This window comes from Hemibagrus wyckioides, linkage group LG04, assembly GCF_019097595.1.
Source record: "Hemibagrus wyckioides isolate EC202008001 linkage group LG04, SWU_Hwy_1.0, whole genome shotgun sequence".
NCBI classification, from domain to species: Eukaryota; Metazoa; Chordata; class Actinopteri; order Siluriformes; family Bagridae; genus Hemibagrus; species Hemibagrus wyckioides.
Window position 1 is genome coordinate 24974523 of NC_080713.1, and position 24310 is coordinate 24998832.

Sequence of the window (24310 nt, forward strand, 5' to 3'; positions counted from 1 at the left end):
AACCAAACAACTTCTAACTAAACAATAGTCATTGTTCTGTCTGCTAAAGAGTCTAGCCCAAAAACCAGCTCATCACTTTACATTCAATTAAACATTTCTATTCTTTATTACGGCCATTTCGGAAAGCACTAATCGTGGAATCTGTCGATTTTCACTTTCATCCCAATCTGCTATGCTCTTACACTCGCAGCATGACCTTCCCAATTCTGCGGAAGAGAAAGCAGGCATGCGACCGTAATTAAAATGGCAGAAAAATACAGCTGCTGACGTAGTGTACCATCTGTCTAACACTTCTGATGGGATTTAAAGAGATGTGCGTGCTAATGAGTCTCCATGCTTGTGTGACTTGAGTGGTTTGAAGGCTAAAGTGTGATGGATGGAGCGAAGGAGGACAGAACTATCAGTTGGGTGGAATGTGTTTTGTGGAAGTGGATTTGTTAGAACCAGCCAAATTGGTATTAAATTTGCTCCTGATGTTGAAGTATCTCTCATTTGCATGAAATCAGTAAGGAATAAAACATGACAGGGCTTGCAGTTATAGGAAATCGATAACGGCTTAGTTCAATAGGTGATCCTTTACACCACGAAATGTATTAATTTCCTACAGCAGAATTTCGCAAAGTGTTTCATTTGTCTTATATTACATCAGTTATCCAGCAATTTACACATGTATTATTTCTAATGTCTAGTGCACATAATACAAGTCTCTGTAAGAAATGAAACAAAGATATTGTAGCTACGTGTGTTAATACAGCCTACTGCCACCATCAGATGAAAGGAAAAAATGCAACATGTTGTGCATCAGGCTACCTATTATTATAGTTTAATAGAGAAGCCATGAGATAGTTAACATCTGTCTGCGGGCCTCATTTGGCCCCCGGGCCGGACATTAGCCTAGTCCGTCTAGGAGTGTTATACCTTTTTAATCTTTTTAAATGTATTCCCTCTTCAGTCTCAATAGGGAGCCTGAATGAAAAGCCCAGGCAGTAGAACAACCCTCAACCACTTACTGTAGTGTGATAAAGACTCTCACTCACTTCCTTTTTCTCTCTCTCTCTCTCTCTCTCTCTCTCTCTCCCTCTGTCTGTCTCTCTGACATCTAGCTCTCTTTCCTACATGGCCCACATGCACTTTGCAAATGCTTTTCCACAGGGCGAAGGTGTCTTATCACATGAGTTACAGCTTGGCGACAGCTTAATTTTGTACTTTTTCGTGGCGTGCCAGGCTGTGCCTGGTCCAGCCTAAGCTGTGTTAATTGGAGGCTGAGCGGCGGGTTATGACACCTGCTGTCAGCCACACTGGGACTGCCTGGGTCACTAACTCAGGTGTGGACAGGTTTGTGCAAGTTGTGACATTTTAATTACTGCGGAAAAAAAGAAAAGGAAAAAAAAACGAATACCAGGTATGTGTATGTGTGTGTGTGTGTGAGAGAGAGAGTGAGAGTGAAAAAGAGAGAGAGAGAGAGAGAGAGAGAGAGAGACTTCAAGGTCTTTTCCTAGCCTTTGTGTTTCACCTTTAGATTCTTGCTATGTGTTATTTTTTCATGTATGGTTAATGTATTCAGTCTTTTCACACTCTTTCCCTCCTGTCTCATTTCTTCTTCCACTTTGTTTACAGATCGTACAATGGTTAAATATTATCGCTGAATGAACTGCAGACTGTTTAATGATAAGAGAGTATTGACTTGTGGAGAGATCTTTTGATTGTTGGAACTAATCCTACTAACTTAAAGTGAGATACTGTTTTCCATCAGTTGATGTCATTTGATATTTGTTCATTGTTATTTATGATTTGCTAAGATTTGATATAATACCATTTAATCACAATTACGTAATATGTGTCTAATGCTTTCCCTTCTAACAAAGCACTCCAAACTATTGTTTGATATACATAGGCTCGTAATGACTAAGCAACTTGGGATTTTCCCAAATGCTTGAGATTTACTCCATTAATTGGAGGAAGACTGCAAAGCTCAGGGCACCAAATGAAGAAGGGGAAATATATTACAACACACTGTTGGTGCACATTCTGAGATTTGTCTTTTTCTAGGCACATTGTGTTAATCATCCTCAGGCTGCTTTGTCCCTTTATAACACTACTGTATCATGTATAATCATTTTAAAGCCATGCACCACCATGCCACTCCAATGTCAGTGTCACTACCGGGTTAATTAGATTTCACCGCCCAAATAGTATCTGCTAAATGGTTGTCCTTGCCAGTGATAGATATAGTAGATGGTGGCTGACAATAATTATAGATAGACTACACTCAGCAATTGTGCAGTCTTTTTTAAATCCTGATAAAATGACCAATAAGTATAGCTACAAAGTCAGCGTACTTGGCAGCTCTGTTTGTTGGTATGGACAAGGACATTCTCTACTTTAATCAAAATAAATATACAAAGAAGATCCATAGTAGTGTGATCTTAGCTGCTGAACTGAATATAGGTAAAATATACAGTATTTGTGACTCAGGGTGGATATGGATAGAAACTGTCAGGAGTGCTTCAGTCACTGTGGTGCTGTGCCAGCGGCTAGAGAGACCTGTGAAGAAAGAGAGAGTCTGACAGCCCGGGTAAAGGTCACTCCGCTGGAGCAGGATTCATGTTCACATAAGGCTTTGTCAGACCTTTAGACATGAGTGTTTGATCTGTTATCTAGCCTACAGCTGAACATAGAGAAGGGCAAATCTTTCCACAAATGTCCTTACTCTGTAGACGATGATACTCAGTAGTGTCTTGGTGTCTCAGGTATCCTAAGAATAAAATAATCCAGTTAGATAAAGATTGCACAGGAAATGTTCTCATCGTGGTTCTTCGAGGACCTGGAAAGCAGAACCCAAAAAAATGTCAGTACAGATGGCCCGAACTACATTTCTCTAGAGTAAACATGGCTCGTGCTGCATATTAAGGGCTGGATCTGAAAAGCATGGACCTGCCAAGGAGAGGCACAGCCAAAACATGAGGAAGTGCATTCTGGGAACTTGTATCAGGGGGGCCAAGGGTGGACCGCATGCTCTGGTAATGAGGAATGGCAGGCGTCTAGAGAGATGGGTTGATGGCATGGTTTCCTTTCCTCTCCTCAGCAGAGCAATGGCCCAAACGCGGCTGCTTGGCGCGCCGTAGCCAGGCAGCATTCCCAGAGCGCCCTCATTAAAGCCGAGTGCCATTCTACAAACATGGACGCTCGTTCTAGTGGCTGCTTCTCCCTCACTCTCTCCCTCTCTCTTTTTCTCTCCCTCTCTCTCTCTCTCTCTCATCTAATCAACTCCGATATAGAGTGCCTCCGACTCAAAGGTGCTGGTGATGTGTTAATGAGATCGGAACAACAGTGCCTCCCTTGGTCATACGGGTTCTGCTTCTGCTTTATTATTATTATTATTATTATTTAACTTTAATTAGCATCAACTCTGGCTGGGATAGACAGCTGGTGAACCTCAGTGGCCTGCTGAGTTTAGCAGCATGGCCCATCTGAAACACTGTTGGGGTATCATGAGGCCATCACTGCCAAATTTATACTCCTAGCAATTGTTTTGTTAGTTTGTAGTTTAGGGAAATAAACTTTAGTGTTGTGTTGTGTCTATAATGAGGAATTAATAATGAAACCAGGCACATCAGTATTTTGTATACGTCTTTCATTATTCAATCATAATCATGAACTTGACTTAATATTTCAGGGCTACCTTAAATATGTACAGTTAGGATTTGCTTATATTTTATTAGCTGCTGAGTAATGAAGTTGGAAGCCATATTGTTAAATTCTGCCAAATTTGTAGTGAATTCATGCAGGAATATATTAGCAATATACAGTATACAAGGCACCTAGATCCACTTCTCTGGTCTGCATTTTCTATTCCACTTTTTTTTATTGGGGTCTAGACTCTTAAAAGAAAACTGCCTCTACTAAAGAGGTGATTTTAATCATTTGAGCCCAAATCAGCATTAGCACATGCGCTATAAAATCAACTCTAGAATAACCCGTCTCTGAATCCGGGTGTAACATTCCCCGCATAAATATTGACGTAACTTTTGAACTGCAGTTGCCAACTCTGAATACAGCACTAAATGCCTCCAGTCATGTTCGTACGCCTAGATGGACTCGGAATAAACATAAAATGAATGGGTAATCCAGCAAAAAGAGATGTGCATTGGCAGAAGTTACTCAGACATCCTTTTAAAACAAGGCCAAAGCAAAAGACCCATATTTGAACTCTTGCTTAAACCAAAGTTGGAATATTCGCTTTAGCCATAAGCCATGTCTCAGAAAAAAAAAAGGAAAAAATAAAAATCGAAACACCAAAAGAAAATGAGAGGAGGAAGAATTATCAGAGAAAGAGAAGAAAGACATATTTATATGATTTGTCTATAGTCAAATACTGTATGTGTAGAATAATACAACTTGCTAGTGTACCTCATGCGATAAATACTTAGTACTTTCTGTGGAAATATTATATTTAGTCAGTTCTAATTATGAAATGTTAACAACCTCAGGAAATGTTGAAGAAAAGAAGAAAAACTTTTTTGACTTTCAAAATATCAGAGCTATTATTTACTCCCTAAATGTGACTATTGTTTGTCTCCAGCAAATTTAATAAAAGTGTCTCCATCCGTGACCTTGCTCTCAAAGGGTTCCTGCTTTCTTGTCTTCTATATTTCATTTTCTCACGCTGTCTATCTTCCTTAAGAAAATTATTTCCTTTTTGATTAAGAGCTGTAGTCAACAACCTTTGCCATGGAACAAAGTGCAATGAGTCCAAGACTCCAGGGTGCAGAAATTCAAAAGAATAAATAAAACAAACTAATGTGTCCAGATCTCAGTGCCATGCTTGCGATGTTAGCAGGACTCCTATCAGCATCAGTGAGACGCTGCAGGATTCGGAGTCCCGCGGTGCACTTCACTAGTATGTGGCACAAGGCTTTCACATCATCACTCTCTCGTTTGCAATCGATGCTTCAGGCTGTTAAGCGCTGTGACTACAGTGTCCCACGCAGCTGTGTTCTTTTGGGGAGCTTGCTAATGCACTGTAAAGGATGTAAAATATACACACCAGCATTTTTTTTCCCCAGTTCTTTCTCTCTTTTTCAATTGCTTTTTTTTTCCGCTTGAACCCCTTTTCAATGGTGTGAAAGCAGATGCTATTTTATAGCCTCTGCAAAGCTCCAAAAATGTAACACTTTGAAATGCAAATTTGGATTTGATCAAGTGGCATTTGGTAGATACCCATAATAGTAGGTTGTGGAGAAACTCTACAATTTTGCACATGTTGTGTATCATGGGGGACTTAGTGCAAGTTTAAAATGGGCTGGGAATAATTTGGAAAAGTGAACTCTGAATATTTGGAGCCCGGGATATTTTTATTGAGCTCGTTTCAGCTATGGCATCAGAGTTTTATTGTCAGATTTGGGTGGCTAAAGAGCATTCTATTCCATTCATACTGTAGACCCAGTCCTTGAAAATTCTTTTTGGTTTATTTTATTTACCATCAGAGATAGAAATAAGTTCTGAATTCAGATCAATGTCAGGTTGAAATCTAGTATCGAAATTGGGGCAAACCTCCATTAGAAAGTGATTTTTTTTTTACTTTGATGTATACATTGTCTGTAGTCTTAAAATATTAGTTGTACTTATGTAAATGGGTCCTATTTGGATTTATTTTATAAATTAATAATTTTGATTTATTTTATATAATGGATATAATTAATCTATCTATCTATCTATCTATCTATCTATCTATCTATCTATCTATCTATCTATCTATTAAAAATCTGTTTATACAGAACTGAGGGTTGGTCAGTTCTGGTGGTCCACTGGGCTTTATATGATACAGTTGGGTATTTGTTCAGCCATGTAAAGACATGTCTAAACACACTGTTCAGTAGTCTCTTCCACTGCTCCCTCCTCCATCCCCACTCCTTTTCTTATGCTTTTAAAGAAAAGCACCAGAATAACTCGCTCTCTCACGTAAGATGAATATATCCCATATCCATCCCAACAGACACCTCATCCTGGAAGTGTGCCATAATGTGTCTCCTGCCTCCAGGACAGCAATTTCATGTTCTCCAGCACTCACACCTTTCAGATAGAGACTCTCCTGTCTCTGCCTGGTCCATAATAACACACTCGCTGACATATTACTGCCAACACTACTGGTTACATGTCGTGTAATGGAGGTGGAGGAGGCCTAGGTTAATACTCTCTCTTTTACTGCATGTGATAAAATGCATGTGTGTGTATGCATGTGGCAGTCTTAAAAAAGAAGTAGTGCTGTCTGGATTGTGATTTAACCTGGCGCTGGCTGGTGGACAGCAGCTTCTCAGAAATCAAGGCTAAGTGTCAGATTCATCAGAGACTCGGCAGGACAGCACTGATTGGAACAAATCCTTATCTGCCTTCAGTGTCAGCTGTCATCCACCAAACCACGAGCCACTCAAAGAAGGACAAATGTTTTGATTAGCAGTCAATCCTGATGTTGCCATGGACATGCGAGTACAACTAAGCTAGGGATGCGAAGATGAGGGCGATAGATATCTCAGTAGAGAAGATGGAAGGGATAAGGGAAGAGGATGAGGTCAGGGAGTAGTCTTTTGCTTTAAGTTAAATTTGCATGAAGTAGATTCCTGGAGCATAATTCAGAGATGCCTAGTAATAATGAGCCCGAATGTCTGGTATAATTGTCATCAGTGGTGGACAGACACAATGTGCTTTATTTAAAAAAAAGCAATTCTCAAAAGAATACCCAGACAGAACGTCAGGCAGTTGGATAAACAAACCCAAGTCAAACAAAGTAGACAAAACAGGCAATGCAAACAGTGCAGAAACATCAAAAACAAAATGCTGGAACTAGGCATCACAAGGAATAAGTAAATAGACTCTTTAATTCAGACAGAACTTAAAAGTTTTGGATTTAATTCATTCGGCGAAATTAGTTAGACAATAAGCAGTATCTCTGCAGTTTTGGAACTTGTGGACAGTTTGTTATTCAGTTCCTACACTAAAAATAAATCTGTGCGATATCCAGCTGTGTACCTACGTATGAAAAATCGATAAAAAAATATATAGGTGTAGACGACTGGGTAAATACAGCACCTATTAATTTATTGTTTTATTAAATATCTTTTATTTTATTGATGTGCTTATTGATGTGCATAGACAGCAGTTATTTTTTTACAACTATACTAGCTTTGCAGTCAAATATACAGATAGACTAAACCGCTAGACCTCTTTTCTTCCCTCTATTGAGGAACAAATTCTCGCAAGCCTCAATGTGATTTGAAGATGCTGTACAGATAGTGAAAGCCTTGTGGTTTCATGGTATAGAGAATAAAACACAAATCCAATATGATGGAATTGACCAATGTAACCGCATCGCTGAATAACTGAAAGGATGTGACGGGAGATTTTCATTTTATTCTTTACGCCCCCCCATTGTTGCAACTTCACGATGGAGTCACATTTTTATTTTATATCTGAAAAATGGGTTGTCAGACAAAGAATGTGAAAAAGTCACTTTTCTACTTAGCACAGTCGTGAAGCCGTAAAAGGCAGGCACTTAAAACAAGGCTAAAGAAGTGTTATAGACATTTTACAAGTTTGAATGCCTCACCGCTTCTGTCATGTTCATCCCAGGGCATTTTAAACTTAATTATTTCCAAGCTTTCCAGGAATAAAAATGAATGGCAGACCTAGGAATTTGTTTAGGAGGAACTCTCCATAGGCTGGGAAAAAATGCACTCCTTTAATTGCTGATACAATTTATCTTAACTATTTGCCACATCCCTGTTCGCCATCTCCTGTCTCCCGTAACAATTAAATGAAGCTAACAAATCATTGCGCTTCTCATTTTTAAGTGGTTAGGGACTAAAGAAGCCCAAATAGGGCTGGCTAATTTGTTATGTCTTAATTTCACTTCACAGCATTAGCCAGGAAAGGCGGAGTAAAGGCGCAAGCTCTTATAGCAGAATACATCATCCGTAGATGACAAAGGACACGTGAGGAAATGTGATGCAATGAGCCAGTTTGCAGGAATGATAATCTGATGAAATTCTCTCTGTCACTTTAATGAGAGGAGCACCTTTGAAACTGTCTTGTTCTGTAGATCATAATATTCAGTCATTTTTCTTGACAATCATTTCTTATCGGTTTGCTTAAAGACCTCTGGCTACAGAAGCCTTGTTCCTCAGAAGATATTTTTTTCCAGCATGCCATCTCGTTAGGTTTAAAATTTTACACATATTAAAAACTTTCCTCACATCTTCTGCTATGAAAATCATCCTCATGGGGCTTTTTAGCTCATAACACTTTGATCTGCCTTTATATTTAATATTCATCAAAGCAACAGAAATCTGTGGATCAGAGTTCATGTGATGTGAAAGTATACTTTCAGGTTTTTCAGTTTACTGGGAAATATATCAGTCATGCACTGAAATGGATTAAAGAAATAAATATACTTTTCGATATTAAATTGTTTGGAATTGGGAGGCAATTCCAGTAAAACATACATAATGTATGGCCAAAAGTATGTGGACATACACTATATTGCCAAAAGTATTCGCTCACCCATCCAAATAATCAGAATCAGGTGTTCCAATCACTTCCATGGCCACCAGTGTATAAAATCAAGCACCTAGGCATGCAGACTGTTTTTACAAACATTTGTGAAAGAATGGGTCGCTCTCAGGAGCTCAGTGAATTCCAGCGTGGAACTGTGATAGGATGCCACCTGTGCAACAAATCCAGTCGTGAAATTTCCTCGCTCCTAAATATTCCACAGTCAACTGTCAGCTGTATTATAAGAACATGGAAGTGTTTGGGAACGACAGCAACTCAGCCACGAAGTGGTAGGCCACGTAAACTGACGGAGCGGGGTCAGCGGATGCTGAGGCGCATAGTGCGAAGAGGTCGCCAACTTTCTGCAGAGTCAATCGCTACAGACCTCCAAACTTCATGTGACCTTCAGATTAGCTCAAGAACAGTGCGCAGAGAGCTTCATGGAATGGGTTTCCATGGCCGAGCAGCTGCATCCAAGCCATACATCACCAAGTGCAATGCAAAGCGTCGGATGCAGTGGTGTAAAGCACGCCGCCACTGGACTCTAGAGCAGTGGAGACGCGTTCTCTGGAGTGACGAATCGCGCTTCTCCATCTGGCAATCTGATGGACGAGTCTGGGTTTGGCGGTTGCCAGGAGAACGGTACTTGTCTGACTGCATTGTGCCAAGTGTTAAGTTTGGTGGAGGGGGGATTATGGTGTGGGGTTGTTTTTCAGGAGCTGGGCTTGGCCCCTTAGTTCCAGTGAAAGGAACTCTGAATGCTTCAGCATACCAAGACATTTTGGACAATTCCATGCTCCCAACTTTGTGGGAACAGTTTGGAGCTGGCCCCTTCCTCTTCCAACATGACTGTGCACCAGTGCACAAAGCAAGGTCCATAAAGACATGGATGACAGAGTCTGGTGTGGATGAACTTGACTGGCCTGCACAGAGTCCTGACCTCAACCCGATAGAACACCTTTGGGATGAATTAGAGTGGAGACTGAGAGCCAGGCCTTCTCGTCCAACATCAGTGTGTGACCTCACAAATGCGCTTCTGGAAGAATGGTCAAAAATTCCCATAAACACACTCCTAAACCTTGTGGACAGCCTTCCCAGAAGAGTTGAAGCTGTTATAGCTGCAAAGGGTGGACCGACGTCATATTGAACCCTATGGATTAGTAAAGTTCATATGCGAGTCAAGGCAGGTGAGCGAATACTTTTGGCAATATAGTGTATGTCCATCACACCCATATGTGGTTCTTCCTCAAACTGTTGGCACAAACTTGCAAGCACTCAATTCTATAAAATGTCTTTGTGTGCTATAGCTTTTGTATTTCCATTTAGTGAAACTAAGACTCCAAACCTGTTCCAGCATGACAATGCTCCTGTGCACAAAGCAAGCTCCATGAATACATGGTGTAGAGGTTAAGGTTGGAGTGGAAGAAGTCCTGGAGTGTCCTGCACAGAGCCCTGACTCAACCCCACTGATCACCTTTAGGGTGAACTGGAACACCCAGACCTCCTCACCCACAATCAGTGTCTGGCTCTTGTAGCTGAATGAAATTTCCACATACACACTTCACCATCTAGTGGAAACCTTTCCCAGAAGAGAAGAGTGGAGCTGATTAGAACATTGTTAGTGGACTAAATCTGGAATGAGATGTTCAACAAGCCAATGGAAGTGATAGTCGGGTGTCCATATGTGCTTATATGGTGTATATAGATGCAAATCATGAATGTTTCCGACACTGGTTAATGTGTCTCATTTGCATATGAATTCAAGTTCAAATACAAATTTCAACTCCATCCTATTCCGATTGGTTAAACCAATCCAAGGGACAGATTTTGAACTTTTCCCAACATGCATATAACAATCATATATAAAAACAAATGAATACAAAACATGTTATGAGTTTTAGGGTGACTGAAATGTTTTTCAGCTTTTCTTGCAGTGGGTTGATTCGAACATGCAGTAGCTCTATTTCTAATTCAGAATTTTTGGCTAGACTGGAAATATGCAGCATACTTGAATGGACACGACATTCTATTATATTTAAAAAATGAAACACTTATGGGAGATAAAAATACTAAATGTGAAGTGTCCACTATACAAGTCCCTGTGTAAGCCGTTAATATCAGAAAGAACACATTTAAATGAAGCTGTGATTTGATTTACATTGTAAAAGCTGCTGATGTTGAAAATGAAACATCTTCTGATCACTCAGAATCCAGCACTCATCAGCGCTCTGGAATTTTAATCAGTAGTGGTGATCTGTGAGGAAAAGCAGCTGTTGAAAGCCGCCTTTTTTGTTAGTGAATCCGATGAGATGTTAAGATGAGATATTGTTTTGTACCCTGACTAGAATAATATGCAATTCTATTTGAAAAGGAGTTGCCTTGGAAACCAATCTTTTTTTTTCCCCCCGATTCTCAAAATAAATGACGTGTGTGTGTGTGTGTGTGTGTGTGTTGGGGAGTGGTTATCAGATTACTACACAAATGTATTTCACTCTTCCACTGAGTCTACAATGAACAACTCATCAAGTTCCTATAACCATTGGCAAAAAAAAAAGAAGATTAATAAAACGCTTTGACACAAAGCCATTTATGGTTATGAGGCCTGGGAGCAGTTTTTTGTCTAATTTGATAAAATTTGGAGGAACAATACAGGCCAAAACAGATTCAATAACAGTTTATGGTATTTTATGTTTCTATGAATACTGAGCTTTCTTCTTCTCACAGATGATTATGAGAAAGATACACCCTCCCACCCCACCACACCACCCCATTCCCACTCATCAACCCCAAGGCCTCTTGCAGCTACCGTTTGTCATTTTTAGGACTCATCATCACTGGTGATCTGTCTTGATTTTGCCAGGGAAGCGATACCGTTGTGTGTAATGCGCTGTGCTTCTGGAGGCATAAATGTGGCATCTTGCTTACTCGCTAATCTTTATTTCACTTGTTTGCCTTGTGTTTGCAATGATGTAGACAAATCTTCATTAGAGCCCGAGCCATCATATCGCAATCGGGCTGGCCGAGACTAGATCGTATCGGCTTATTTGTTTTTTAGTAGAGTACGCGGAACGGGAAATGAGCTTGTACATTCGGATCAGGAAATATGAAGACGACCCCTCCCAATCACACACACACACACACACACACACATAAATCTCGTCTTATATTACCCATGCTGCTTCCAGAGTGTTTATTTGACTATTAGACCATTGTTCCCAGCTGTGCCTTAGGGAGCCGATGTGTCTCCAGTGATAAAACCTGCCAGGTTGTAATGGAAATACTTATGAGTCCTGAAGGTTAGGTTTTTATTTTATTTTTTTTGAAGCAGGTTGAACCTTTTCAGTCAAATTATAGGCTTTAATGTATCCACCCACACTGCATATGTGCGGCAGTCTGGTAAAACCAGTCATCAGTAAATGAAAGTACAAACCAAAAATTTTCCTCACAGTATTCACTGACAAATATTCAGGGAGACAGACAGATATTCTTTTCATTTGGGCTACTTTCTAATACTGTGATGATAGTTCTGTGTGATCTCCTCATACAGTGAATGTCATGCTTTGATTATCGTTGGTTTCGTTACATACTGTTGTGAAATGGCCTAATTAGTTCAGTTTGTAATCAGATACCTGCTGTCAAACTATCTGCGATGCTCCTGCCTCATCACATCATCAAAACAAATTAGCTATTTAAAATAATAAAATAATAATGATAATAAAATAAAATAAATTTCACCACACATGATTTTTTTCTTAATTATAAAGTCAGTGATCCTTCAAAACCTTTTGTCCCCTGCAGTTGGACTTGTGTGTTCTGAAGTTGATCGTTATGTTACAAGTCACTTATAATGATTTACATACATTTAATTCTGTCTCTAAAGGCATCCTAAAGTCTGCATTGTTAAAAAAAAAAATCCACTTTCTAAAATAAGCTTTAGCTGATAGACAGAGGAACAAGAAAAGCAATTACAGCTACAAGTTCCTGCTTCATTTGTATTTCACAAAAGTTCATAGCTGGCTTTAGGACTTTAAAAAGTATTGCGTATCAGAAGCAGATATGATTGGTAGGTGTAGTTTCTCAAAATATAATATATTCAATAGATTTTGGGAATAAATGGTGCAGAAGCGCATGCCGTCTTTTATGCGTGACATATTTGCCTTGGGTTAAGCACCTGAAATGTCACCACCTCATTCACTCACATATTAATGGCTTTCATCTGATCCAGCGCTGATAGATAAACGAGATGTGAAATGCACTTGTGGCAGTGACCCCCACTTTCTGATAGGAATTATCACTCAAAGGTCAAGCTACTCATAACTGACCCTGGATGTGTTATAAATGATGCATTTCTCAGTCTGAAATTAACTTTCGTCAATTCTCAGGGAATAAATAGTAACTACTTGCGGCTAGTTAAATGAACGAACGTACACTCTCTGTCCACTTTATTAGGAACACCTGCACACCTACACATTCATTCAGTTATCCAATTAGTCTCACAGTACAGTGTATAAAATTACAGGTGTCAGCTTTAACTAATGATCACATCAAGCTATTTTATTGATTGATTGATTGATTGGATTTATTTATTTATTTTTCTTCATATATATATATATATATATATATATATATACATACATACATAACAACCTGTAGAGATTGTACAGGAAGGTGTGTGGAAAAAATAAACATCTAATGTGCAGCAGGTGGAAATGATGAACTCAATGGCAACTCAAATGACCACACTTTATAGCCATGATGAGCGGAAAAACATCACAAAAGGCTCACTTTTTCGGACGACGAGGAGGCTAAGAAGCAGGAGAAGACCACATCAGTTCCACTGTCAGGAAAGAAAAAGAATCTGTGGCTACAGAGTGCACAGGCTGTCCAAAACTGGACCAGTAAAGACTGGAAACGTCTTGCTTAGCCTTTTTCCAGTCTTCAAACAGTATTTTCAATCCAGCTGCCAAGGATCATATAATTTCCTGAATGTGTAGGTATACAGGTGTTCCTAATAAGGCAGGGTATGTGTTTACTTCTTTCGGTAAACTTTTTCTTTGCTAGCTGATGAGCGCCTAGAGCATGTGCAAAAGAGACGGCAAAGAACTCATAATTCATCTCATCAGAAGCTTTTGGAGTGCATGCTAATACCCTTCAGCTCCTACTGCCAGACAAAAAGATTGATGAAACAAACAAATTTAAAAGTAATGCGACCTGGCATGATAAGAGCATTGCCTCTCGCTCTGAAGCTGTGCTAGTTAATAGATGTTCTTTCTGCGAGATTGTCAAATTAGTGATTGCGCTGCAGATAATTAAGCGCGTCAATCACGACATGGCACCTTGAAGCTCTTGCCGGCAGTGGATTAGCTGGATTGGGAGTGATCAAGGCCATGAGAACGGCTCCGTCTCTCGCGGGGAAGGGCGCTGGCGTAAATTTACCCCGTCAATCAGCACTAGGCCCTGGGTGCCTAGCGCAAGGTCGAGCCAGCGGGCTCAGTAGCAGGAAACGTGAGCTTGTGAGGATGTTAGAGCCAGTTGGGCTGTGTAGATAATTCTTTATCATTTTTAGTAATTAAGCAAATGAATGTTATTCAATTCCTAATAATTAAGAATTCTTGTGCATAATTATAGAGAGGCTTCTGAAGTTTGATGTGATTTACATTTTTATGACAGATATATATTTTTATTCCTCTTAAACCTCATTTCATAACGATTGTGTTCGTTCAAGAACAACATACTTTGCTTTTTCTACATGTATAGATACATTTAATGATGTAAAACATACACCAAACTATTTTGATTTTATTATAAACTCAAAACAAACAAACAAAACAAGCTTGGCTTATTGCAGAGAGACGAAAAGCAGAAAATTTTAATACCTCTTCAAACAAATAATTAAGCTGAAGACTTTACTGTGGTGGAAAAACTAATTGTTTGTTTCACAAATCACCAACACTGGAGACTCCTTCCATAAAGGTTATAATAATATATCTAAAAATATATAAAAATAAATATCACCTCACAGAAAACTTCAACATGTCGAATATAGTTGTTACATTCAAGGGTTACACTGAGCAGATAAATATATCTTTTAGGCAGCTACTCTAGAAAATCTGACCAACCAGAATTAAGAATTCAGCAGCACTGTGGTATAGAAAAAAGCTAATAAAATAATTATAGCATTAAATATTTATGCATGATTCCACGTTTGCCCTTTAAAACACACACACACACACACACAGATTCTTCTCATTATCAGAATACTCACGTTCCTTCTTTGTTTAATTTCTACAAGAGCAAGCAGCTAAATGAAAGATAAATTATCTGCATCTTTTATCAAATGAAATTCATGTACATTAAATTCAACTATTTTTTCATCTATATGCATACTACTAGTTTGAAGCAATATATGATTTAAAACCAAATTCTATGCATCATAAATGATAGTTAAATTGGCTGATCAGATGGTTATTGACTTTTATTGCTGTTAATTATTAACTTCAGCTGAATGGCATTTGAGACTGAGGGGAAGTGTAGAGCAGTGAACACGGCAGTCAGCAGGGATTGATTCAACATTTAGCACATATGCGATCGGGAGAATTCATTTAGACTGAAGCAGGCCCCTGATTTCCACCAGCGTTGGTGTTTATTCTGTTATTGAGTGTGGATGTCCTTCGAGAAGTCACTATGGCGCCACGGTCTCGGGGAAAAAAGTGCAAAGAAGCTTCATTGCATCTATAAACCAGGTGAAAGTTAACTACTTGAGTAGAGTAAATGGAGTGATATTAGTTGGTATAGTTCAATAATGAAGCTGTTCTATTTAAGCAATGCATTATATTACAAGGACACCCACACAGATAGGAAGCTCATGACTGAGTTTTTATTTTATATATATATTTTTTATTATACATATATATATATATATATATATTTTCTTTTTCCTATGATGCCCTATTTATTCGCTTCATGCTTTATTTTCTCTATGATACCAAACATGACAATTTTTTTTTTCTAGTTTTCTGTTGGACCACAAAGCTGAAGAAAAAATAAATAAATAAATAACTTACTACTACTACTACTGATAATAATAATAATAATAATAATAATAATAATAATAATAATAATAATAATAATAATAATAATAGTAATAATAAAAAAATATTATTATTATTATTATTATTATTATTATTATTATTATTATTATTATTATTATTATTATTATAACTTGCCTGGTTTCCCATTCAGTGAAGTAAAATTAGTTCACTTTTTATGTGTATTGCACTTTCAAAAATGGACATTGCCAACAAACATCCCTACAGATATCTACAAATTCAGGATATTTATTATTTTAAATGTATCCCATAATGAACAAACCAGAGGTGATGCCGATGAGGAAAAACTCACTGAGACGACATGAGGGCCACACCATGAGAAAAACCAAACCCTAAAGGAAACCCATCTTCATATGGGTGACACCGGAGAGTGTGAATATAAATCATTTCCCTTCTCTAACTGTGTATAATATGATTGAAAATGCAGTTGTGTAACCAGGGAATTTATTGTAGTTTTTTTTTAAATGAAGGCTATTTTGTTGGATTTATCAGCTGTGGATTGAAGTGAAATGGCTTTTCCATTGGCTTTACCTTCCTCTCCTGTATCATTTTAACAAACCAATGCTACGACTAAACTGTAAAACCACATCAACATAGTGTGTTTGATTATCCCCACACCATTAGCCAAAACGATGTTAAAACTGAATAGCTGAACCTAAACTAACTAGCAAGATGGAAGCACTGACCAGCACTGCCAAGCTTGTCCTGGAATGAAACTGGATATTTACCAAAGTAAGTAGAAAATTGTAGAGCAAACTGCAGATTCATTAAAAGCAAACGTCTTAGAGGTGCAGCTTAAAAAAATAAAATAAAATAAACAAATAAAAAAAACAACAGAGAAAGCAATTTCAGGTTGTTCCATCATTCTTCAGTGTAACATGTTTTTTTTCTAATCCCTGCTTGGATACAACAGCAAGGTGTGATTCTATCAAAAAACGATGAGAAAAGAAATAAAAAAGAGAGAAGATATTTACACTTTTGCTTCTCATGCCTAACACTGACAAGTATCACCATTAACAAGAAAAGTCGTGGATTGTGGGATTGTGCTGCATCGTTTTGATAAGCCTACAAGCTTTTATTAATGCTCTTATAGTTGAAAAAAAAAAAACGTTTATAAAGCAGCACAATAAGCACTAGCACTACTTCCTGAGACATTTCTCTTGGATGCATTTAGAACCATGTTAATGCTCTTTGCTGCTTAAACGCTGCTGTCGTTTAAGGAACGTTGTGCCCTGCGGAACCCTTGGTTTGGTTGGAGCAGGAGAGGAGCCTGAGGGACTGGTGAAGTGTCAGTCTGCATCTTCCTCATGCCAAAACACACTCGAGAGCTGATTCACTCCGAAAATGTGCAGGCTTCCACTTGGACACATGCTCTGTCTATTGACAGAGAAGACATTAGTTCTGGCGTTGACGGAACGCATGTCTCTTTTCACATATTCCCGTTCTTAAAATATTCCAAGCTGTCGACTGGAACAACTTCGTTAAGGTTTATTAAAGGAAAGACAGCGAGTTATTAACAAGAGATTGAGAGACACCATTGATGAGAAGATAGCGCTCTATTAATACCGACCCTCAGAAGCCTGCTGTACTTATGATCATTATAACTTTTAACCATGGAGACAGCTACAGTATATTTATACAGGCTGACAAAGCCATGAACTTTATTTGTTTAACTACCTCACCAAAGTTAATCTAGTGCTAAAAACGAAAGCTTTAACGCTGTCCACACATGAAGTGTAACCTCCACACACATTCACCAACACACATACACACACACACAGACAACTTGCCAATTTGAGATTCTTATTTGCGCTCTCATACACACATTAATGTGCAGATCTGAGCCCGGCAGCATTCACGTGTTGGTTTCTCTCCTGCTGCTCATCCCTGCCATACTCATCTCTATGGTTTTACCAATCGGCTGTTAGAAGTGAGCATGCTTCTCACTGCGCTGAGTGCCACGCTCAACTGGCATCACAGCTGGCACTCTTACAACATGACAGAGGAGGAGGAGGAAGGCTCAAGATATGGCCATCTGGGCAGTGAAGCAGAAGGCTCACAGATGCGACCGAGCTCAAAAAATGAGAGAGGTTTTCCTCTGGAGCCCGTGGCACACTCTTCCTCTCAGTTTATACCCTGTCCAGGTGGTGTATCCAGTATGTCTTGATTGAGAGAGAAAAAAATAAATGAATCAACCATAAATGACTTCTGGAATAATCTTTATAAGTAAAGAGTAGATAGAATTAATAACAATTCAAGTAATGAAGATTAGTAGTTTATTCTGAATATCTTGCTTTTCCCTGTGCTACATTACCCACAGTCCTGATAACGGCATCTAACGGATTGTTCTCACTTCATTACAGCCTAAACAGTGTGATGCAGCAGCGCTTTAATCTTTTATTCTGTCCTCACCTGCTTATCTCAAATCTTTTGAATAACTGTCATGCTAATCACTAGATTTCTAATTAGCTAACTATTAATTCTAATTAACTCCTTCTGACTAGATCACTAACTAGCCATGCCTGTGCTGTAACTCCTTCTGACTAGATCACTAACTAGCCATGCCTGTACTGTAACTCATTCTGACTAGATGACTAACTAGCCATATCTGTGCTGTAACTCCTTCAGACTAGATCACTAACTAGCCATGTCTGTGCTATAACTCCTTCTGACTAGATGACTAACTAGCCATGTCTGTGCTGTAACTCCTTCTGACTAGATCACTAACTAGCCATGTCTGTGCTGTAACTCCTTCTGACTAGATCACTAACTAGCCATGTCTGTGCTGTAACTCCTTCAGACTAGATCACTAACTAGCCATGTCTGTGCTATAACTCCTTCTGACTAGATCACTAACTAGCCATGTCTGTGCTGTAACTCCTTCTGACTAGATCACTAACTAGCCATGTCTGTGCTGTAACTCCTTCAGACTAGATCACTAACTAGCCTTGTCTGTGCTGTAATTCCTTCTGACTAGATCACTAACTAGCCTTGTCTGTGCTGTAACTCCTTCAGACTAGATCACTAACTAGCCATGTCTGTGCTGTAACTCCTTCTGACTAGATCACTAACTAGCCATGTCTGTGCTGTAACTCCTTCTGACTAGATCACTAACTAGCCATGTCTGTGCTGTAACTCCTTCTGACTAGATCACTAACTAGCCATATCTGTGCTGTAACTCCTTCTGACTAGATCACTAACTAGCCATGTCTGTGCTATAACTCCTTCTGACTAGATCACTAACTAGCCATGTCTGTGCTATAACTCCTTCTGACTAGATCACTAACTAGCCTTGTCTGTGCTGTAACTCCTTCTGACTAGATCACTAACTAGCCATGTCTGTGCTGTAACTCCTTCTGACTAGATCACTAACTAGCCATGTCTGTGCTGTAACTCCTTCAGACTAGATCACTAACTAGCCATGTCTGTGCTATAACTCCTTCTGACTAGATCACTAACTAGCCATGTCTGTGCTGTAACTCCTTCTGACTAGATCACTAACTAGCCATGTCTGTGCTGTAACTCCTTCAGACTAGATCACTAACTAGCCTTGTCTGTGCTGTAATTCCTTCTGACTAGATCACTAACTAGCCTTGTCTGTGCTGTAACTCCTTCAGACTAGATCACTAACTAGCCATGTCTGTGCTGTAACTCCTTCTGACTAGATCACTAACTAGCCATGTCTGTGCTGTAACTCCTTCTGACTAGATCACTAACTAGCCATGTCTGTGCTGTAACTCCTTCTGACTAGATCACTAACTAGCCATATCTGTGCTGTAACTCCTTCTGACTAGATCACTAACTAGCCATGTCTGTGCTATAACTCCTTCTGACTAGATCACTAACTAGCCATGTCTGTGCTATAACTCCTTCTGACTAGATCACTAACTAGCCTTGTCTGTGCTGTAACTCCTTCTGACTAGATCACTAACTAGCCATGTCTGTGCTGTAACTCCTTCTGACTAGATCACTAACTAGCCTTGTCTGTGCTAACTCCTTCTGCTATTCCTTCTTAATGTCCTGTCTCCATCTTACAAGCCCATCTAGCCTATAATTAAAGTGCATGAATATAACAATGCAATTTTGAGACCATTACAGCATCTCTTATGCTTACCTGTAGTAACTGAGGGCTAGTCTAGCAATAGACCAGCTTCCTAGCAAGCTAAGAACAGCAAAAAGCAATCATGACTGCACTATGTCTATATATATTTATAGTGCATAAGTGCAGTACCTCTGAAATGCAAAGCATCACCTCAACTAATCTGTTCTGAATTAAAATTCACCTCAGAGTCTCAGAGGAAATGCTGTAATTAGCCGTTACCAGCTATCAAAATAATACGGACAGTAATAATTAGCGATGAGCAGGTTTCCTGGTGTTTCATAGAGGTGAGGCAGTGGCTACCCGCAGGAAAGTGTCCTGATTAGATACGTCATAACGGCGAAGTAGAAGATGTGAAGAAGATGTGGAACAGATTTCATACAGCGCTTTTAAAGGGAGATAAAAATGAAGAGTTGCATTACTTGCATCCATGCACCGACAATTTTGACATTTATTGAATTAATACATGAGCATGGCCAAAATGAGAAAAGGAAGAAGAAAGATTTTTTTTTTTTTTTACTCTTTCGCTCTAGGTACCGCCTGACTTTGAGACATGGTGAACGAATCCTTTTGCAAATAGTCTACAGCAAGTACGTATGCGCACATACAGAAGAGGCATTAAATAAAATTAAATAAATACTGCCACTTAAGGGCAAAGCCTAGTAGGCTTAAATGATGAAGGGTGCAATATATGCCATCATATTCCCGGTCCATTTTTTTTTATATCTTGATTTAATAATAGGAAGGCAGATTGCAGGATCCGCCGGGGAGAATTTGTATAAATCAATCCACAGACGTGTGTTTACCTCTTAACAAGCCGATCTATCACATTGCACTCGGAGCAGGATGGAAGATGGAGTGACTTTTTTGGCTAATACAATACTTTTACACCACCATTCCTGTGATCAATTACATGGTTATGTTATTTTAGAAAAGGTGGCTTCACTTTTTTTTTCTTTTTTTTTGTTCTTATCTACAGAAGTCTCGTTTTCCACACGTCTTCTTTTCTCTGCTTGGAATCTGAAAAGGGTATAAGTAGCAATTGTGCCGTCCTCAGATGTCTCAGAGAAAGCTTAAATAACCCCAGCTTTGTCTTCAGATTGGGGAAAAGGGCTGATATTAGAGACGGCTGAATGGTTCAGCACCACTGCCATCAATCCGCTCCATTACATTTCTCTGCAAGCACGCATTTCTCCATCCGGCGCAATCCGTATAGGAGTGACAAAACATAGGGCTCACTATTTCTTCATGTGTCAGTGTGTGAGACATAGTAATAAAGGCATGGTACAGTGTGAAATGAAAGACATTTATCCTAGTGCACTGGAGTGGCTCCATTCCAGAGAAGATACATGCATTTACAGAGTCATATTACCTAAACGCATCATGCTACAACACCATGGGAAGAAAACGGCTCACATGATGTCTTGATGATCCTCATTTCTACAGGTTTAGAGGACACCCCCGCCCCCCCAAAACCTTCTTCCCTCTTCCATGATCACACATTAATAAAGAAAAAACATTTAAATGGAGAACTGACCATTGGGAAGTTCATGAATTCTTAAAGTTTAATGCATCATGACAGCTTTTATTATTATCATCCTTGCCACATGTACATTACAGCACAGTGGAATTCTTTTCTTCATGTATCCCAGCTGAGGAAGTTGGAGTCAGAGCACAGGGGCAGCTATGATGCAGCACCCCTGGAGCAGAGAGGGTTAAGGGCCTTGCTCAATTGCTTAACAGTGGCAGTTTGGCAGTGCTGGGGATTTAACCCAAACTTTCCGATCAACAACCCAGAGCCTTACACTCTTGATCTACCACTACCCCACAGAATCACTTAGAGACCCTCAGGGATAATTTTAGTCTCATAATTTCATCCATTCATTCATTTTCACTCTTTAATTTATCATGGTAATGGTTACAGTGGATTTATGAATGCTGTTAGGTCAAAATACATCCTGGATGTACACATTTTTACACGCTTTCACACCCTGGGGCTATTTCACATATCCTTTTCATGCAATTCCTGGCATGTTGTTCCTTGTGGGACAAGGAAGGAAATTGGAGAACCCAGAGAAAACCCATGATCACATGGAAAACATGCACAGTATTTTTTTTACATTGTTATATAATAAGTGATTTACATTTTCATACAAAACCTTGTCAGTTATTGCTACAATTACTTTATTACATAATCTAATTATGTGTAATATAATACATTAGACCTAATGTAGCCTCTTGTCATAATATTAATTGAACAACTTTGTTATTTTAGACGAATCCACTTTAAAACAAATTGCTTGGATTATTTCTCTCTCACCCTGTAACTGACACCTTTCTTAAGATTCATAAATAGCAAAAGACACCACCTACAATTGCATGTAATGTATTCCAGTAAGAAGCAGTGATCACTTTATATCTGTGTGTCTGAGCATGGCTCTCGGTTACATGGTGTTGACAGACAGGTGAGAGTCCTACTGCCCCATTAACATGAGATATTAATTTTAATGACTTGAAGGACCTTTTCCGAAGGGAATATTTGATGGAGCTCTTGCAACTCTGAAATGGACACAAGGTGTTTCAAATGTCACCCGAGTGTTTGACGGACACATTCTCCTTCTTTTTTTTTTTCTTAGGAGCGCTTGCCATGTTTTCCCAGCAGCCCCAGGACTTGGTAGTAGTGGCTGGACAACCGGTCACTCTGCCTTGCTCCATTCCTGGCTATCATGGTGTTGTGCTGTGGATCAAAGATGGCCTGGCTTTGGGCGTTGGACGAGACCTTTCAGGTAAGAATAACCCCAGTTCCTTTACCAAATAAGTGATGAAAGGTGAGCAAGGGAGCAGGGTTGTACATTTGGTGAAATCGAGAATGGTAAAATGCACTGGGGAAAGCCATAAAAATTCTACCTTTTAGTAAGGGTAATTTAATTACATTTATAAAAGGGTACTAGTCAGGAACAGAAAAACCCTTCAAAAACCCTTCACTTAACAAAAAACCATTTAAGAAATTAAATGAACTAAGCTTTTTCCTGTGTTTTCTTGTAGCCTCGGCAAGAGGTCTGTATAGAGGTGTTTTTTTTTTAAATCCCATTCTTGTCCACTGCTGCAGACATTCTTAACCCAATCTCACCCACTTAACAGAAAGTTTGATTAGTTCTACCTGCTCCTACAGAAAATTTAACGAATCCCATGCATTTTACAGAAAATTTGATCAATCCCACACATTGTACAGAAAATTTGACCCATCCATATAGCATAATGGTCCTATGTGCTCTCACAGCAAGTCTGATCAATCCCACACCATTCAACAGGAGGTTTGGTCAAGCCTGCTCACTTTTGACAGAAAGTTTGCTCAATCCCATATGTCTGCACAGAAAGTTTGGTCCATCCCACCCATTTAACAGAAAGTTTCAGTCCATCAGTCCTATGTGCTCTCACAGCAAGTTTGATCAATCCCACAGCCTCCTGAAGAAAGTTTGGTCAATCCCACCCACTTCTGGCAAAGTTTGGCCAAATTCATATTCCCGCACAGACAGTTTGGTCAATCCCACTCACTTCTAACAGAAAGTTTGGTCAATCACACCCACACCTGCAGGAAGTCTGATCAAACTTGCATGTTCCCACAGAACGTTTGGTCAATCTCACATGTTCCCACAGACCGTTTGGTCAATCACACCCAGACCTGCAGAAAGTTTGAGCAATCACACCCAGACCTGCAGAAAGATTGAGCAATCATGCCTACTCTTCAAGAAACTTTGACCAATCCCACTCACTCCTGCAGAAAGGTTTACCAGTCCTGCCCACACTTGAAGATCATGGGCAGGTGCAAACAGTAGGTGGGACTTGAAGAAAGTTTGACCAATCCTGCCCACACCTGCACAAAGTTTGACCGGACTGGACTGGTCAAACTTTGTGCAGGTGTGGGCAGGATTGGACAAACTTTCTTTTCTGACAAACTTAGTTGGTTCTATTTCTTCAAACAGAAACAACCTGACTATATATGAACTAAAACACTAAAAACACTATGCAGTGCTGCACTAGCACCCAGTATGTACCCATCTTAATGAACGTGGACTTTCTTTGTCCCTTGTGCCTCACATCTAGCCAGCGCCTTACACCAACAAAAAATAAAACTGCCCACTGCTATGAATACAGTCTGATCTCAGAGCCAAGGACCATCTCTACCATCAGCCAACATGAAACTGACAGTATCTTTTGTACAAAACAAGAATTCAACATCTAGGTTTTGAGTTTAAATTAATCTTAGAAAATGTTGTTTATAACAGTTTACGGTGAGCAAATCTTGTGCAGGTTTGTCAATAGTTTATGGGAAATGCTACATGATTGCTCATCTACAATTTCCGTCATATGCCACATTTCTGTAGGAGGTTCTTGGCCACACTGACAACCAGACTGAAGCAAAAAAAAAAAAAAAAATAGAATTTTGGCTTGTGAGGCTAATGTGATACCAAAATCTGTTATTTTCTGCTAGCAAATGTCAGTTGTCATATAGTAACAAAAATGTCAATAAACATTCATACAGAGCTGAATTTCA

General features: G+C 39.3%; 1 protein-coding gene across 7 annotated transcripts in view; it reads left to right on the forward strand.

The window, feature by feature from the left end:
• The window catches only part of kirrel3b (kirre like nephrin family adhesion molecule 3b), a 211833-nt gene that overhangs the window by 112587 nt on the left and 74936 nt on the right, over positions 1 to 24310 (forward strand). For all 7 annotated transcript variants that reach the window (XM_058388201.1, XM_058388205.1, XM_058388203.1 and 4 more), the window contains exon 2: positions 22392 to 22541. In XM_058388201.1, coding sequence (XP_058244184.1) covers positions 22392 to 22541 — 150 coding nt within the window. The remainder of the gene's footprint in view (positions 1 to 22391; positions 22542 to 24310) is intronic.